Source organism: Manis javanica, chromosome 1 (genome assembly GCF_040802235.1).
Source record: "Manis javanica isolate MJ-LG chromosome 1, MJ_LKY, whole genome shotgun sequence".
Lineage (NCBI taxonomy): Eukaryota > Metazoa > Chordata > Mammalia > Pholidota > Manidae > Manis > Manis javanica.
In genome coordinates, this window is record NC_133156.1 from 100,247,867 (window position 1) to 100,264,918 (window position 17,052).

At 39.4% G+C, this 17,052-nt stretch overlaps 1 protein-coding gene across 2 annotated transcripts in view; it reads left to right on the top strand.

Annotated features, from left to right (window-relative positions):
• Positions 1 to 17,052, top strand: part of SGTB (small glutamine rich tetratricopeptide repeat co-chaperone beta) — a 69,956-nt gene that overhangs the window by 19,196 nt on the left and 33,708 nt on the right. For both annotated transcript variants that reach the window (XM_073235680.1, XM_073235682.1), the window contains exon 5: positions 3,690 to 3,789. In XM_073235680.1, the coding sequence (XP_073091781.1) occupies positions 3,690 to 3,789 (100 nt within the window). The remainder of the gene's footprint in view (positions 1 to 3,689; positions 3,790 to 17,052) is intronic.

The following is a 17,052-nucleotide window of genomic DNA, read 5'->3' on the forward strand; positions in this document are numbered from 1 at the left end:
ATATTGTCAAAATGGCCATCCTGCCTAAAGCAATCTACAGATTCAATGCAATCCCTATCAAAATACCAACAGCATTCTTCAGCGAACTGCAAGAAATAGTTTTAAAATTCATATGGAACAACAAAAGACCCCGAATAGCCAACACAATCCTGAGAAGGAAGAGTAAGGAGTGGGGATATCGCTTCCCAACTTCAAACTCTGTTACAAAGCCCCAGTAATGAAGACATTTGGTACTGGTATGAGAACAGACCCACAGACCAGTGGAAAAGAATGGTGGGTCCAGATATTAACCCAAACATATACAGTCAATTAATATATGATAAAGGAGCCATGGACATACAGTGGGGAAATGACAGCCTCTTCAACAGCTAGTGTTGGCAAAAATGGACAGCTACATGTAAGAGAATGAAACTGGATCATTGTCTTACCCCATACAGAAAAGTAAATTTGAAATTGATCAAGGACCTGAATGTAAGTCATGAAGCCATAAAACTCTTAGAAAAAGACATAGGCAAAAATCTCTTGGACATAAACACGAACAACTTCTTCATGAACATATCTCCCCCATAAAGGAACAAAAGCAAAAATGAACAAGTGGGACTATATCCAGGTGAAAAGCTTCTGTACAGCAAAGAACACCTCCAAGGGAACAAAAAGGCATCCTACAGTATGGGAGAATATATTCATAAATGACTGATCCGATAAAGGGTTGACATCCAAAATATATAAAGAGCTCACGCACTTCAACATACAAAAAGCAAATAATCCAATTAAAAAATGGTCAGAGGAGCTGAACAGATAGTTCTCTATAGAAGAAATTCAGATGGCCAACAGACACATGAAAAGATGCTCCATATCACTAGTCATAAGAGAAATGCAAATTAAAAGCACAATGAGATATCACCTCACACCAGTAAGGATCGCCACTGTCCAAAAGACAAACAACAACAAATGTTGGCAAGGTTGTGGAGAAAGGGGAATGCTCCTACACTGCTGGTGAGAATGTAAACTTATTCAACCATTGTAGAAAGCAGTATGGAGGTTCCACGAGAAACTCAAAATAGAAATACCATTTGACCCAGGAATTCCACTCCTAGGAATGTACCCTAAGAATGCAGCACTCCAGTTTGAAAAAGACAGATGCACCCCTATGTTTATCGCAGCACTATTTACAATAGCCAAGAAATGGAAGCAACCTAAGTGTCCATCAGTAGATGAATGGATAAAGAAGATGTGGTCCATATACACAATGGAATATTATTCAGCCATAGAAGAAAACAAATCCTACCATTTGCAACAACATGGATGGAGCTAGAGGGTATTATGCTCTGTGAAATAAGCCAGGCGGAGAAAGACAAGTACCAAATGATTTCACTCATCTGTGGAGTATGAGAATAAAGAAAAAAACTAAAGGAGGAAAACAGCAGTAGAATTACAGAACCCAAGAATGGACTTACAGTTACCAAAGGACTCCGGAGGATGGGTGGGAAGGGAGGGATAAGGTTGGGGGGGTTAGAAATGGGGCATTATGATTAGCATGTATAATGTAGTGGGGATGGTATGGGGAGGGCTGTACAACACAGAAGACAAGTAGTGATTCTACAGCATGTTACTACACTGATGGACAGTGACTGTAATGGGATATGTGGGGGGGACTTGGTAATGGGGGTAGTCTAGTAAACATAATGTTCCTCATGTAATTGTAGATTAATGATTCCAAAAAAAAAAAGTTAAAGCAACTGTTATTTAATGAAAAAAAAATTGCCATGGTGGATTGTCAAGCATAGGGTTATTCCAGGCTGCATCCTATACATATCTGTGATATCTGTGTTAATCAAGGCTTCTAGCCAGCTTGTACCTTCCTAGAAAGTTGCTTTCAATATTTTTGTGTGCTTTGCTTTGGAAAAGCTTCTGTAAGATTAGATGAAACCAAGAAGAGTTCATTGCTGTCGTCGCTGACTTGTCACAGAAGGCATTCATCTCATAGGGTGTCTTGAGATTTAAAAGAGATAATTTTATAAGATGGTTCCATGTATATACAAACAATAAAGTGCTATGTGGTGCTTAGTTACATTTATGGTCATGAATTTCGTTTTTGTCCTGAGTTTTTGTATATTGTAACTTGAAGCTTTTTATCATTAACATGTATAAATGTGTATATACATATAGTAGGTATATATATTATAGTCTATACATTTGCTGTGGTTTACAGAAAAAGACATACAGTAGGTTTTAATAATCAGTTCTAATAATAAATGCCACCCCAAGACAAAAAGGCCGAACAGCAACAAAAAAAGTCATGTGACCCAGAAAAGTTAAATCTTTTACATGGAAGAAGCAAATCTAAGTACCCAGGTTAATGTCGCTAATTTCTTTCTCAATCATAAATGCTGTTAATCCTCTTAGTTTCCATAGAAGCTTTTTATTAATTTCTTTGTAGGGGTGGCATCTAAATTAATTTTTTTAACTTTTAAAAAGCAGCTTTCTTGAGCTATAATTTGCATGCCATGAAAGATACTTCTTTGAAAGTGCGCAAATTCATTGGTTTCTAGTATTTTTAGAGTTGTGCAGCCGTCACCACAATCGTAGAATATTTTTATCACCTCCCAAAAGATAATACATATCCAATAGCAGTCACTCTTTATATTCATTGCTGATTTCTAATTTGCAGTAATTTTTCTATGATTTTAGATGCTTTTATCTACCTGCCTTTCCTTTAATCTTCCTGTTTTTATTCCCTGCAAATGTATACCCTCCTCCTCCATTAAGTGGCTTATGATCTATTAAAAGACAAAACTAATAGAGCTTCTAGTTTAGAGAAAGCTGGAAGGAATAATAGAGGCTTTTGTGATGTAATCCCTCCTACTAATCCCAGTGTTTTAAAAATTGCAAACATTTTTAAAGTTTGTCCTTACATTGGTCCTTATAAATGAACAGGATGCTTTTTCTCCATTTAATGGACTACAGAAGATAGTCACAGGAAATGTCTTATTTTGCTGACCAGTTGTTAACCTAGCTAAGTCATTGCCAGATGTTTCTGCACATGACCTTCCTGAAAATCAGTGCCCTGTGTGCTAGCCATGGTGTTTGAAATTCTGTCTTTCTAAAAAATTAATCTCCAATAATCCCCTTTTAAGATTCTCTCTCAGGAAGAGAGAGCACATAAAAATATTATCTGCCAGAAACAGGTTAACATGATTAGTTTTACCCAGCTTACCTACACAGTAGAGTTCTGGGGGCTTGGTTCTGCAGCAGGTACATGTTTTGACAGGGAAGGAACGGAAGATAGGTCCAGACTGAGATGGTGATGGAGGAGGGGGTTGCATCTGGAGTGGGTTGGGGCAGTTTTAATGGGAAGGAGAGAAGATGAAGATAAGGAAGGTGAGAAGCAATTAAACTTTGCCATGAGATAATCCTAATTGTTGCATTTACTGACCATTGAAGCCTGGATTTTATGAGGCATACAAACATTACTTTTTACAAGACTGCCTTGTAAAGTCATTCAAACACACCTAAGGCTAAGGAGTATCCACTCCACAGTACAGTGTAAAATTTTTCACCAGTGTGGCTGAAAAATCATGTTTCTGACCTTTGTGTTATTGTAGTTTCTATGATAAAAATTTATTTTTCAGACTTCATGTTTTTTCTATAGAATGTACTTACTGTACATATTGATCACTTTATTTTAGGCAATAACCACATGAAAGAAGAAAATTATGCTGCTGCTGTGGATTGTTACACACAGGCAATAGAATTGGATCCAAATAATGCGGTTTATTACTGCAACAGGTAAACTGGCATTATTGTGGCAGATTTACAGGTCTTAAGCATTTGCATTAATAAATTTGAAGGAGAAATGTAAAATTTATTTACTTATTTAGAAAACTTGAAAAGTTTAGAAGACTACAATGAAGGAAAAAATAAACCTATGAATTTACCATTTAGAAATAACAACTGTTATTAATCTTTTGGCATATTTTGTTATTAATTTAATGTTATTTTAGTATTAGTTTTAATTTGTATTTAATTGCTGGTGAGATTGGATATTTGTCTAATGTTGGCCCTTTGTGGGTTTTTTCCTCCTAAACTATCTTTTTGTTCCAATTCATTGAAGAATGTTGTTGGTAATTTGAGAGGGATTGCATCAAATCTGTATATTGCTTTGGGCAGGATGGCCATTTTGACGATATTAATTCTTCCTAGCCATGAGCATGGGATGAGTTTCCATTTATTAGTGTCCCCTTTAATTTCTCTTAAGAGTGACTTGTAGTTTTCAGAGTATAAGTCTTTCACTTCTTTGGTTAGGTTTATTCCTAGGTATTTTATTCTTTTTGATGCAATGGTGAATGGAATTGTTTTCCTGATTTCTCTTTCTATTGATTTGTTGTTAGTGTATAGGAAAGCTACAGATTTCTGTGTGTTAATTTTGTATCCTGCAACTTTGCTGTATTCCGATATCAGTTCTAGTAGTTTTGGAGTGGAGTCTTTAGGGTTTTTTATGTACAGTATCATATCATCTGCAAATAGTGAGAGTTTAACTTCTTCTTTACCAATCTGGATTCCTTGTATTTCTTTGTTTTGTCTGATTGCCGTGGCTAGGACCTCCAGTACTATGTTGAATAACAGTGGGGAGAGTGGGCATCCCTGTCTGGTTCCCGATCTCAGAGGAAATGCTTTCAGCTTCTCGCTGTTCAGTATAATGCTGGCTGTGGGTTTATCATATATGGCCTTTATTATGTTGAGGTACTTGCCCTCTATTCCCATTTTGCTGAGAGTTTTTATCATGAATGGATGTTGAATTTTGTCAAATGCTTTTTCAGCATCTATGGAGATGATCATGTGGTTTTTGTCTTTCTTTTTGTTGATGTGGTGGATGATGTTGATGGATTTTCGAATGTTGTACCATCCTTGCATCCCTGGGATGAACCCCACTTGGTCATGGTGTATGATCCTTTTGATATACTGTTGAATTCTGTTTGCTAATATTTTATTGAGTATTTTTGCATCTACATTCATCAGGGATATTGGTCTGTAATTTTCTTTTTTGGTGGGGTCTTTTCCTGGTTTTGGTATTAGGGTGATGTTGGCCTCATAGATGAGTTTGGGAGTATTCCCTCTTCTTCTATTTTGTGGAACACTTTAAGGAGAATGGGTATTATGTCTTCTCTGTGTGTCTGATAAAATTCTGAGGTAAATCCGTCCGGCCCCGGGGTTTTGTTCTTGGGTAGTTTTTTGATTACTGTTTCAATTTCTTTGCTTGTAATTGGTTTGTTTAACTTTTGTGTTTCTTCCTTGGTCAGTCTTGGGAGGTTGTATTTTTCTAGGAAGTTGTCCATTTCTTCTAGGTTTTCCAGCTTGTTGGCATATAGGTTTTCATAGTAGTCTTTAATAATTCTTTGTATTTCTGTGGAGTCTGTCGTGATTTTTCCATTCTCATTTCTGATTATGTTGATTTGTGTTGACTCTCTTTTTCTCTTAATAAGTTGGGCTAGAGGCTTATCTATTTTGTTTATTTTCTCAAAGAACCAGCTCTTGGTTTCGTTGATTTTTGCTATTGTTTTATTCTTCTCAATTTTGTTTATTTCTTCTCTGATCTTTATTATGTCCCTCCTTCTGCTGACTTTAGGCCTCATTTGTTCTTCTTTTTCCAGTTTCGATAATTGTGATGTTAGACTATTCATTTGGGATTGTTCCTCCTTCTTCAAGTGTGCCTGGATTGCTATATACTTTCCTCTTAAGACTGCTTTCGCTGCATCCCACAGAAGTTGGGGCTTAGTGTTGTTGTTGTCATTTGTTTCTATATATTCCTTGATCTCTATTTTAGTTTGTTCATTGATCCATTGATTATTTAGTAGCATGTTGTTAAGCCTCCATGTGTTTGTGAGCCTTTTTGTTTTCTTTGTAGAATTTATTTCTACTTTCATACCTTTGTGGTCTGAAAAATTGGTTGGTAGAATTTCAATATTTTGGAATTTACTGAGGCTCTTTTTGTGAGCTAGTATGTGGTCTATTCTGGAGAATGTTCCATGTGCACTTGAGAAGAATGTATATCCTGTTGCTTTTCGATGTAGAGTTCTATAGATGTCTATTAGGTCCATCTGTTCTAGTGTGTTGTTCAGTGCCTGTGTGTCTTTACTTATTTTCTGCCTGGTGGATCTATCCTTTGGGGTGAGTAGTGTGTTGAAGTCTCCTACAATGAATGCATTGCAGTCTATTTCCCTCTTTAGTTCTGTTAGTATTTGCTTCACATATGCTTGTGCTCCTGTATTGGGTGCATATATATTTAGAATGGTTATATCCTCTTGTTGGACTGAGCCCTTTATCATTATGTAGTGTCCTTCTTTATCTCTTGTTACTTTCTTTGTTTTGAAGTCTATTTTGTCTGATATTAGTACTGCAACCCCTGCTTTCTTCTCACTGTTGTTTGCCTGAAATATGTTTTTCCATCCCTTGACTTTTAGTCTATGCTTATCTTTGGGTTTAAGGTGAGTTTCTTGTAAGCAGCATATAGATGGGTCTTGCTTTTTTATCCATTCTATTACTCTATGTCTTTTGATTGGTGCATTAAGTCCATTTACATTTAGGGTGACTATTGAGAGATATGTACTTATTGCCATTGCAGGCTTTAGATTCGTGGTTACCAAAGGTTCAAGGTTAGCTTCTTTAGTATCTTACTGCCTAACTTAGCTCGCTTACTGAGCTGTTATATACACTGTCTGGAGATTCTTTTCTTCTCTCCCTTCTTATTCCTCCTCCTACATTCTTCATATGTTGTGTGCTAAACTATCTTTTTGTACCTGTGCCGGGCCTTAGCCTGTTCTACCTCAGAATTCTTTCTTTCTCTGTTCTGCCCTTTTTAACAGAGTGTCTGACCCTTGTAGACTGCATTTCTCAGGCTCCTTTGTCACCTAGTTCAGGGTTTTGTCTGGATTCAGCCGTGGGAGGTGTTAGCAGGAGACTGAAGGGCAGAAGGAAGTGAGAAATCAGGGTATTTCTTCCCTTCTTTTTCCATCAGGGTGTTTATCCTGCAGGGGCTGCTTTTCATCCTTGTCTTCAGCTCCCACCCAAGACACCTGCTATGGTCCCAGCCTCTGCCAGGTGTTATTGGGCTTTGGAATCAGCACTTGCCCTTTCTCTTTGGGGTGGTAAAGGCCTCCTGCTGTCACTGAACTCTGGGTGCTGCATAACCTTCCCCAAATTCCCTTTAGCATTTCTGCTCTTCTATCAGCTAATTAGTTAACTCTGCATTGAATTGTTCTATTGGAACTATTAATTTTCTAGTAGACCTTTGGGCAATGGTGGAAATGTTCTGTGTCTGCATTGTTTAGTAGAGTATCCACTAGCCACATGGCTGCTGAGCAGTCGAAGTGTGACTAGTACAGCTGAGAAAACTAGATTTTTAATGTTTAATTAATTAAAGATCCACTTAAATTTAAATAGCCACGTATGGCTAGTGGCGATGGTACTGGACAGCATAGCTTTACATTAAAGATATAATCCGTTTCCTGCTAGCTTATTGTTTGCCTTTTAATGTTTTCACTTGTAAAAGTTTAAAATATTTATATTGACAAATTTGTTTTCTTTTCTGTTGGATTTTATTCCAGTGGTTTTAGGCTTAAAGCTCTTCTCATTTACAGACCAAATAAATTCTATTTTCTTATTTTGCCTTAACATTTAAACTTTTTCATCTCAAGTCTATTTTTGTGACTGATATGACTATTTTAATATGAAATTTTTTTTTTTTTTTTTGAGAGGGCATCTCTCATATTTATTGATCAAATGGTTGTTAACAACAATAAAATTCAGTATAGGGGGGGTCAATGCTCAATGTACAATCATTAATCCATCTCAAGCCTAATTCTCGTCAGTCTCCAATCTTCTGAAGCATGACGAACAAGTTCTTACATGGTGAACGAATTCTTACAGAGTGAATAAATTCTTACATGGTGAACAGTACAAGGGCATTCATCACAGAAACTTTCGGTTTTGATCATGCAATATGACCTATAAACCATCAGGTCAAATATGAATATTCATTTGATTTTTGTACTTGATTTATATGTTGATCCCACATTTCTCCTATTATTATTATTATTTTTATTTTTAATAAAATGCTGAAGTGGTAGGTAGATGCAAGATAAAGGTAGAAAACATAATTTAGTGCTGTAAGAAGGCAAATGTAGATGATCAGATGATCAGGTGTGTGCCTATGGACTAAGTATTAATCCAGGCTAGACAAGGGCAGCAAGACATCCACGGATGCAGAAGATTTCTCTCAAAGCAGGGGGGGTGAGGTTCTGAGCCTCACCTCTGTTGATCCCCAAATTCTCACCTGATGGCCCCCCTGCGACTGTGCCTGTCTTAGGTTGTTCCTCCCTTGAGGAATCTTACCCGTCTCTGGCTAACCAGTCATCTTCCGGGGCCATACAGGGAAATGTAAAGTTGGTAAGTGAGAGAGAAGCCATATTGTTTGCAAAGGTTAGCTTTTTACTTCTTTGCAGATTTATGCCCTGTGGCTTCTATGCCCAGCACTTGTCTCGAGGTATCTTTACCACCTGGAGGAATTATGATACTCGGTAAGTTCGATATGAGGCACGAATTCTATTTAAGGTTTGTAATTAGGAAGGAAGAAGAAAAGCTATAGATGTAGCATATGAAGGAAACTTGGGAGGATTGATTATTTCTTTGACATATCTTCTTGTATAGTACCTTAAGTATGTATAGGTTTTAAACTACTAACTAATTTGCACACACATATTAATATAATAGGAATACGGTGACATAAACAAAGCAAATCTATAATTACCAGCCATCTCCAGTGAAGCCAAGAAAACCATTTAGGCACCCTAGGCATTTGTGAAAATTTATCTATGATATGATGGATATTTTCCAACTGTACTTGAACCATCAGACAAATTAAAGCAGCCCATTTCTGGGATCTGTTCACATCCCATATGTTCTTTTAACCATAGATAGTCTATAGTCATGAGATTTTGGGGTGCTACAACTTGCACCCCTCCCAACTCCTGGTTGAGTTCCAACAGTACAGATCCAGTCAAATTCGTTGTCTCACTGTATGCACATGCCAGCCTAGACATCTCCCTCCTCCTTCTTATGGCAAGTCCAGGAGACGGTGGGCTGGATGCAGCCACAACCGCAGCATCGTCCGGATCCCTGTGGAGGCTTTTTGATGATCATCCCCCGGCACGAGTCCTCCAGAGAGTGCTGATGCCGGAAGCTCCTCCTCATATCGTATCTTAGTTCATTTTCTGGGTATCCAAGCTAGGCCTTGATCTTCTGCGTAGAAACAAACAGACCCTTTGCCCACACTTTGACATGCCCTCTATACCACTGTGCAGAACTCATTGGAGGTCAGCACACAGTAACTGCTTTTTTTTTTTTTTTTTTTTTTTTAATTAAGAGAAAGGAATATTATCAGAAAAGAGTACCTCCATAACTGATCATCTGACACCCTTTAAGTGATCAACATTAAGGATATTTAAAGCATGCGTTGATCTTTGATTTACCAATAGTTTTATCCTGTTAAGGAGTAATCCCCCTTTTCTTTCTTTCTTTCTTTTTTTTTTTTTAAATTTTTAATCTACACTTACCTGAAGAATACTATGTTTACTATGCTCTCCCCTATATCAGGTCCCCCCTAACAACCACATTACGGTTACTGTCCATCAGCTTAGCAAAATGTGGTAGAGTCACTACTTGTCCTCTCTGTGTTGTGCAGCCCACCATCCCCTTTCTCCCTCCCCCCCATGCATGCTAATCTTAATACCCCCCTTCTTCTTCCCCCCCCTTATCCCTCCCTGCCCACCCATCCTCCCCAGTTCCTTTCCCTTTGGTACCTGTTAGTCCATTTTTGGGTTCTGTAATTCTGCTGCTGTTTTGTTCCTTCAGTTTTTCCTTTGTTTCTATACTCCTCAGATGAGTGAAATCATTTGGTATTTCTCTTTCTCCGCTTGGCTTATTTCACTGAGCATAATACTCTCCAGCTCCATCCATGTTGCTGCAAATGGTTGGATTTTTCCACTTCTTATGGCTGAGTAGTATTCCATTGTGTATATGTACCACATCTTCTTTATCCATTCATCTACAGATGGACATTTAGGTTGCTTCCAATTCTTGGCTATTGTAAATAGTGCAGCGATAAACATAGGAGTGCATCTGTCTTTCTCAAACTTGATTGCTGCGTTCTTAGGGTAAATTCCTAGAAGTGGAATTCCTGGGTCAAATGGTAGGTCTGTTTTGAGCATTTTGATGCACCTCCATACTGCTTTCCACAATGGTTGAACTAATTTACATTCCCACCAGCAGTGTAGGAGGGTTCCCCTTTCTCCACAGCCTCGCCAACATTTGTTGTTGTTTGTCTTTTGGATGGCAGCTATCCTTACTGGTGTGAGGTGATACCTCATTGTAGTTTTAATTTGCATTTCTCTGATAATTAGCGATGTGGAGCATCTTTTCATGTGTCTCTTGGCCATCTGTATTTCTTTTTTGGAGAACTGTCTGTTCAGTTCCTCTGCCCATTTTTTAATTGGGTTATTTGTTTTTTGTTTGTTGAGGCGTGTGAGCTCTTTATATATTCTGGACGTCAAGCCTTTATCAGATCTGTCATTTTCAAATATATTCTCCCATACTGTAGGGTTCCTTTTTGTTCTATTGATGGTGTCTTTCGCTGTAGAGAAGCTTTTCAGCTTAATGTAGTCCCACTTGCTCATTTTTGCTGTTGTTTTCCTTGCCCGGGGAGATATGTTCAAGAGGAGATCACTCATGTTTATGTCTAAGAGGTTTTTGCCTATGTTTTTTTCCAAGAGTTTAATGGTTTCGTGACTTACATTCAGGTCTTTGATCCATTTTGAGTTTACCTTTGTATATGGGGTTAGACAATGGTCCAGTTTCATTCTCCTACATGTAGCTGTCCAGTTTTGCCAGCACCATCTGTTGAAGAGACTGTCATTTTGCCATTGTATGTCCATGGCTCCTTTATCAAATATTAATTGACCATATATGTTTGGGTTAATTTCTGGGGTCTCTAATCTGTTCCACTGGTCTGTGGCTCTGTTCTTGTGCCAGTACCAAATTGTCTTGATTACTATGGCTTTGTAGTAGAGCTTGAAGTTGGGGAGTGAGATCCCCCCTACTTTATTCTTCTTTTTCAGGATTGCTTTGGCTATTCGGGGTCTTTGGTGTTTCCATATGAATTTTTGAATTATTTGTTCCAATTCATTGAAGAATGTTGCTGGTAATTTGAGAGGGATTGCATCAAATTTGTATATTGCTTTCGGCAGGATGGCCATTTTGACGATATTAATTCTTCCTAGCCATGAGCATGGGATAAGTTTCCATTTATTAGTGTCCCCTTTAATTTCTCTTAAGAGCGACTTGTAGTTTTCAGAGTATAAGTCTTTCACTTCCTTGGTTCGGTTTATTCCTAGGTATTTTATTCTTTTTGATGCAATGGTGAATGGAATTGTTTTCCTGATTTCTCTTTCTATTGATTCGTTGTTAGTGTATAGGAAAGCTACAGATTTCTGTGTGTTGATTTTGTATCCTGCAACTTTGCTGTATTCCGATATCAGTTCTAGTAGTTTTGGAGTGGAGTCTTTAGGGTTTTTTATGTACAGTATCATATCATCTGCAAATAGTGACAGTTTAACTTCTTCTTTACCAATCTGGATTCCTTGTATTTCTTTGTTTTGTCTGATTGCCGTGGCTAGGACCTCCAGTACTATGTTAAATAACAGTGGGGAGAGTGGGCATCCCTGTCTGGTTCCCGATCTCAGTGGAAATGCTTTCAGCTTCTCGCTGTTCAGTATAATGCTGGCTGTGGGTTTATCATATATGGCCTTTATTATGTTGAGGTACTTGCCCTCTATTCCCATTTTGCTGAGAGTTTTTATCATGAATGGATGTTGAATTTTGTCAAATGCTTTTTCAGCATCTATGGAGATGATCATGTGTTTTTTGTCTTTCTTTTTGTTGATGTGGTGGATGATGTTGATGGATTTTCGAATGTTGTACCATCCTTGCATCCCTGGGATGAACCCCACTTGGTCATGGTGTATGATCCTTTTGATATACTGTTGAATTCTGTTTGCTAATATTTTATTGAGTATTTTTGCATCTACATTCATCAGGGATATTGGTCTGTAATTTTCTTTTTTGGTGGGGTCTTTTCCTGGTTTTGGTATTAGGGTGATGTTGGCTTCATAGAATGAGTTTGGGAGTATTCCCTCTTCTTCTATTTTGTGGAACACTTTAAGGAGAATGGGTATTATGTCTTCTCTGTGTGTCTGATAAAATTCCGAGGTAAATCCGTCCGGCCCCGGGGTTTTGTTCTTGGGTAGTTTTTTGATTACTGTTTCAATTTCTTTGCTTGTAATTGGTTTGTTTAACTTTTGTGTTTCTTCCTTGGTCAGTCTTGGGAGGTTGTATTTTTCTAGGAAGTTGTCCATTTCTTCTAGGTTTTCCAGCTTGTTGGCATATAGGTTTTCATAGTAGTCTTTAATAATTCTTTGTATTTCTGTGGAGTCTGTCGTGATTTTTCCATTCTCATTTCTGATTATGTTGATTTGTGTTGACTCTCTTTTTCTCTTAATAAGTTGGGCTAGAGGCTTATCTATTTTGTTTATTTTCTCAAAGAACCAGCTCTTGGTTTCGTTGATTTTTGCTATTGTTTTATTCTTCTCAATTTTGTTTATTTCTTCTCTGATCTTTATTATGTCCCTCCTTCTGCTGACTTTAGGCCTCATTTGTTCTTCTTTTTCCAGTTTTAATAATTGTGATGTTAGACTATTCATTTGGGATTGTTCTTCCTTCTTCAAGTGTGCCTGGATTGCTATATACTTTCCTCTTAAGACTGCTTTTGCTGCATCCCACAGAAGTTGGGGCTTAGTGTTATTGTTGTCATTTGTTTCTATATATTCCTTGATCTCTATTTTGATTTGTTCATTGATCCATTGATTATTTAGTAGCATGTTGTTAAGCCTCCATGTGTTTGTGAGCCTTTTTGTTTTCTTTGTAGAATTTATTTCTACTTTCATACCTTTGTGGTCTGAAAAATTGGTTGGTAGAATTTCAATATTGTGGAATTTACTGAGGCTCTTTTTGTGAGCTAGTATGTGGTCTATTCTGGAGAATGTTCCGTGTGCACTTGAGATGAATGTATATCCTGTTGCTTTTCGATGTAAAGTTCTATAGATGTCTATTAGGTCCATCTGTTCTAGTGTGTTGTTCAGTGCCTGTGTGTCTTTACTTATTTTCTGCCCGGTGGATCTATCCTTTGGGGTGAGTGGTGTGTTGAAGTCTCCTACAATGAATGCATTGCAGTCTATTTCCCTCTTTAGTTCTGTTAGTATTTGCTTCACATATGCTGGTGCTCCTGTATTGGGTGCATATATATTTAGAATGGTTATATCCTCTTGTTGGACTGAGCCCTTTATCATTATGTAGTATCCTTCTTTATCTCTTGTTACTTTCTTTGTTTTGAAGTCTATTTTGTCTGATATTAGTACTGCAACCCCTGCTTTCTTCTCACTGTTGTTTGCCTGAAATATGTTTTTCCATCCCTTGACTTTTAGTCTATGCTTATCTTTGGGTTTAAGGTGAGTTTCTTGTAAGCAGCATATAGATGGGTCTTGCTTTTTTATCCATTCTATTACTCTATGTCTTTTGATTGGTGCATTAAGTCCATTTACATTTAGGGTGACTATTGAAAGATATGTACTTATTGCCATTGCAGGCTTTAGATTCGTGGTTACCAAAGGTTCAAGGTTAGCTTCTTTAGTATCTTACTGCCTAACTTAGCTCGCTTATTGAGCTGTTATATACACTGTCTGGAGAGTCTTTTCTTCTCTCCCTTCTTATTCCTCCTCCTCCATTCTTCATATGTTGTGTGTTTTGTTCTGTGCTCTTTTTAGGGGTGTTCCCATCTAGAGCAGTCCCTGTAGGATGCCCTGTAGAGGTGGTTTGTGGGAAGCAAATTCCCTCAGCTTTTGCTTGTCTGGGAATTGTTTGATCCCACCATCATATTTAAATGATAGTCGTGCTGGATACAGTATCCTTGGTTCAAGGCCCTTCTGTTTCATTGCATTAAGTATATCATGCCATTCTCTTCTGGCCTGTAGGGTTTCTGTTGAGAAGTCTGATGTTAGCCTGATTGGTTTTCCTCTATAGGTGACCTTTTTCTCTCTAGCTGCCTTTAAAACTCTTTCCTTGTCCTTGATCCTTGCCATTTTAATTATTATGTGTCTTGGTGTTGTCCTCCTTGGATCCTTTCTGTTGGGGGTTCTGTATATTTCCATGGTCTGTTCGATTATTTCCTCCCCCAGTTTGGGGAAGTTTTCAGCAATTATTTCTTCAAAGACACTTTCTATCCCTTTTCCTCTTTCTTCCTCTTCTGGTATCCCTATAATACGAATGTTTTTCCTTTTGTATTGGTCACATATTTCTCTTAGTGTTGTTTCATTCCTGGAGATCCTTTTATCTCTCTCTATGTCAGCTTCTATACGTTCCTGTTCTCTGGCTTCTATTCCTTCAATGGCCTCTTGCATCTTATCCATTCTGCTTATAAATCCTTCCAGGGATTGTTTCACTTCTGTGATCTCTTTCCTGACATCTGTGATCTCCTTCCGGACTTCATCCCACTGCTCTTGCATTTTTCTCTGCATCTCATCCCACTGCTCTTGCATTTTTCTCTGCATCTCATCCCATTGCTCTTGCATTTTTTTCTGCATCTCTGTCAGCATGTTCATGATTTTTATTTTGAATTCTTTTTCAGGAGGACTAGTTAGGTCTGTCTCCTTCTCAGGTGTTGTCTCTGTGATCTTTGTCTGCCTGTAGTTTTGCCTTTTCATGGTGATAGAGATAGTTTGCAGAGCTGGTACAAGTGACCGCTGGAAGAGCTTCCCTTCTTGTTGGTTTGTAGCCTTTTCCTGGGAGAATAGCGACCGCTAGTGGCTGGTGCTGGGCAGCTGTGCGCAGACAGGGCTTCTGCTTCCTGCCCAGTTGCTTTGGGGTTTATCTCCGCTGTTGCTGTGGGCTTGGCCTGGCTGGGGCTGTTCCTCCAAAATGGTGGAGCCCCGTTGGAGGGGGAGCAGCCAGGAGACTATTTATCTCCGTAAGGGGCCTCTGTGCTCCCTGCTGCCCAGGGGGTTAGAGTGCCCAGAGATCCCCAGATTCCCTGCTTCTGGTCTAAGTGACTTGTCCTGCCCCTTTAAGATTTCCAAAAAGCACTCTCCAAACCAAAACAACAACAGCAACAATGAGAGAGGGAACAGAAAGAAAGAGAAAAAAAAAAAGGAAAAAAAAGGAAAAAACAAGCGATTTTTTTTTTTTTTTTTTGTCCTCAGGTGCCGGTCCCAGGCACCCGCTCACTGGTCCTGCTGCCCTGTCTCCCTAGCACCAGGGTCCCTGTCCTTTCAAGGCTTCCAAAAAGCACCCACCCACCGGTCCCGCAGGGAAGGAACGCTCAATATTCTTTGTCCTCAGGCCCTGGTCCCACGCACCCGCTCACCAGTCCCGCCGCCCTGCCTCCCTAGCACCGGGGTCCCTGTCCCTTCAAGGCTTCCAAAAAGCACTCGGCAAAAAGAGAGAAAAAAAAGGGGAAAAACGCGCGATTTCTTCCGTCCTCAGGTGCTGGTCTCAGGCACCCACCCACCGGTCCCACAGGGAAAAATGCGGGATATTCTTTTTCCTCAGGTGCCGGTCCCAGGCACCCGCTCACCAGTCCCGCCGCCCTGCCTCCCTAGCACCGGGGTCCCTGTCCCTTTTAGGCTTCCAAAAAGCACTCGCAGAAAAGAGAAAAAAAAAAAGGGGAAAAACGCGCGATTTCCTCTGTCCTCAAGTGCCGGTCTCAGGTACCCGCCCACCGGTCCCGCAGGGAAAAACGGGGGATATTCTTTGTCCTCAGGCGCCGGTCCCAGCCACCCGCGCACCAGTCCCGCCACCGTGCCTCCCTAGCACTGTGGTCCCCGTCCCTTCAAGGCTTCCAAAAAGCGCTCGCCAAAAAGAGAAAAAAAAAAAAAAAGGGGAAAAACGCGCGACCTCCTCCGTCCTCAGGCACCCGCCCCCCGGTCTCGCAGGGAGAAACGCGGGATATTCTTTGTCCTCCGGCGCCGTTCCCAGGCACTTCCTCACCGGTCCCGCCACCCTGCCTCCCCAGCAACAGGGGCCCGTCCCTCTAAGGCTTCCAAAAAGCGCTCGCAAAAAAAAAAAAAACCGCTCCAGTTTCTCTCCACCCGCCGGGAGCCGGGGGGAGGGGCGCTCAGGTCCCGCCGGGCTGGGGCTTGTATCTTACCCCCTTCACAAGGCGCTGGGTTCTTGCAGGTGTGGATGTGGTCTGGATGTTGTCCTGTGTCCTGTGGTCTCTATTTTAGGAAGATTTTTCTTTGTTATATTTTCATAGCTCTATGTGTTTTTGGGAGGAGATTTCCACTGCTCTACTCACGCCGCCATCCTGGCTCCGCCCCTATATATGAAATTTTTTATGGCAGATCTATAAAACTTCCCTTTACTTAATAAGTTCTTAGATTTGAATGAGATTTTTCAGTTAACTTGGTCTAATCTTTCATTGATTTATTATTATATTTATGGTATCCATACCTTTCTGAAGTAGTCCCTTTTCCCCCACATTTTCTTTTGTCGTGGTGTTAGAAAAGTCTTCCTCATGTTGACACTGAATTTTTTTCCTGTAGCTCCTGTAGAAAGCTTTGTTTTATTCTAAAGGGCAGTTACACAGTAAGTATGATTCTTCTTTTTCATGACAGCACCTTGCATTTTGAAGTTTGCTACCACGTTGGACATTTTTCTCTTCATTACATGTTTGCAGCTTCTCCATTTATACCTCACATAGTAGTTTTAAGTCCTGCTCTTTGGCTCTGAACTTGTTCCAGTTTACATGTATCTGTTATTGTGTGGTTCCCAGAAGTGAACACAGTGTATCTAGCGTTGATCTCAACAGAGCAGTCTTGGAAGACTTTCATTTAACCTTTTTCTAGTTAACATGATTATGTGTTAGCATCTTGTAGCATTATTTACTAA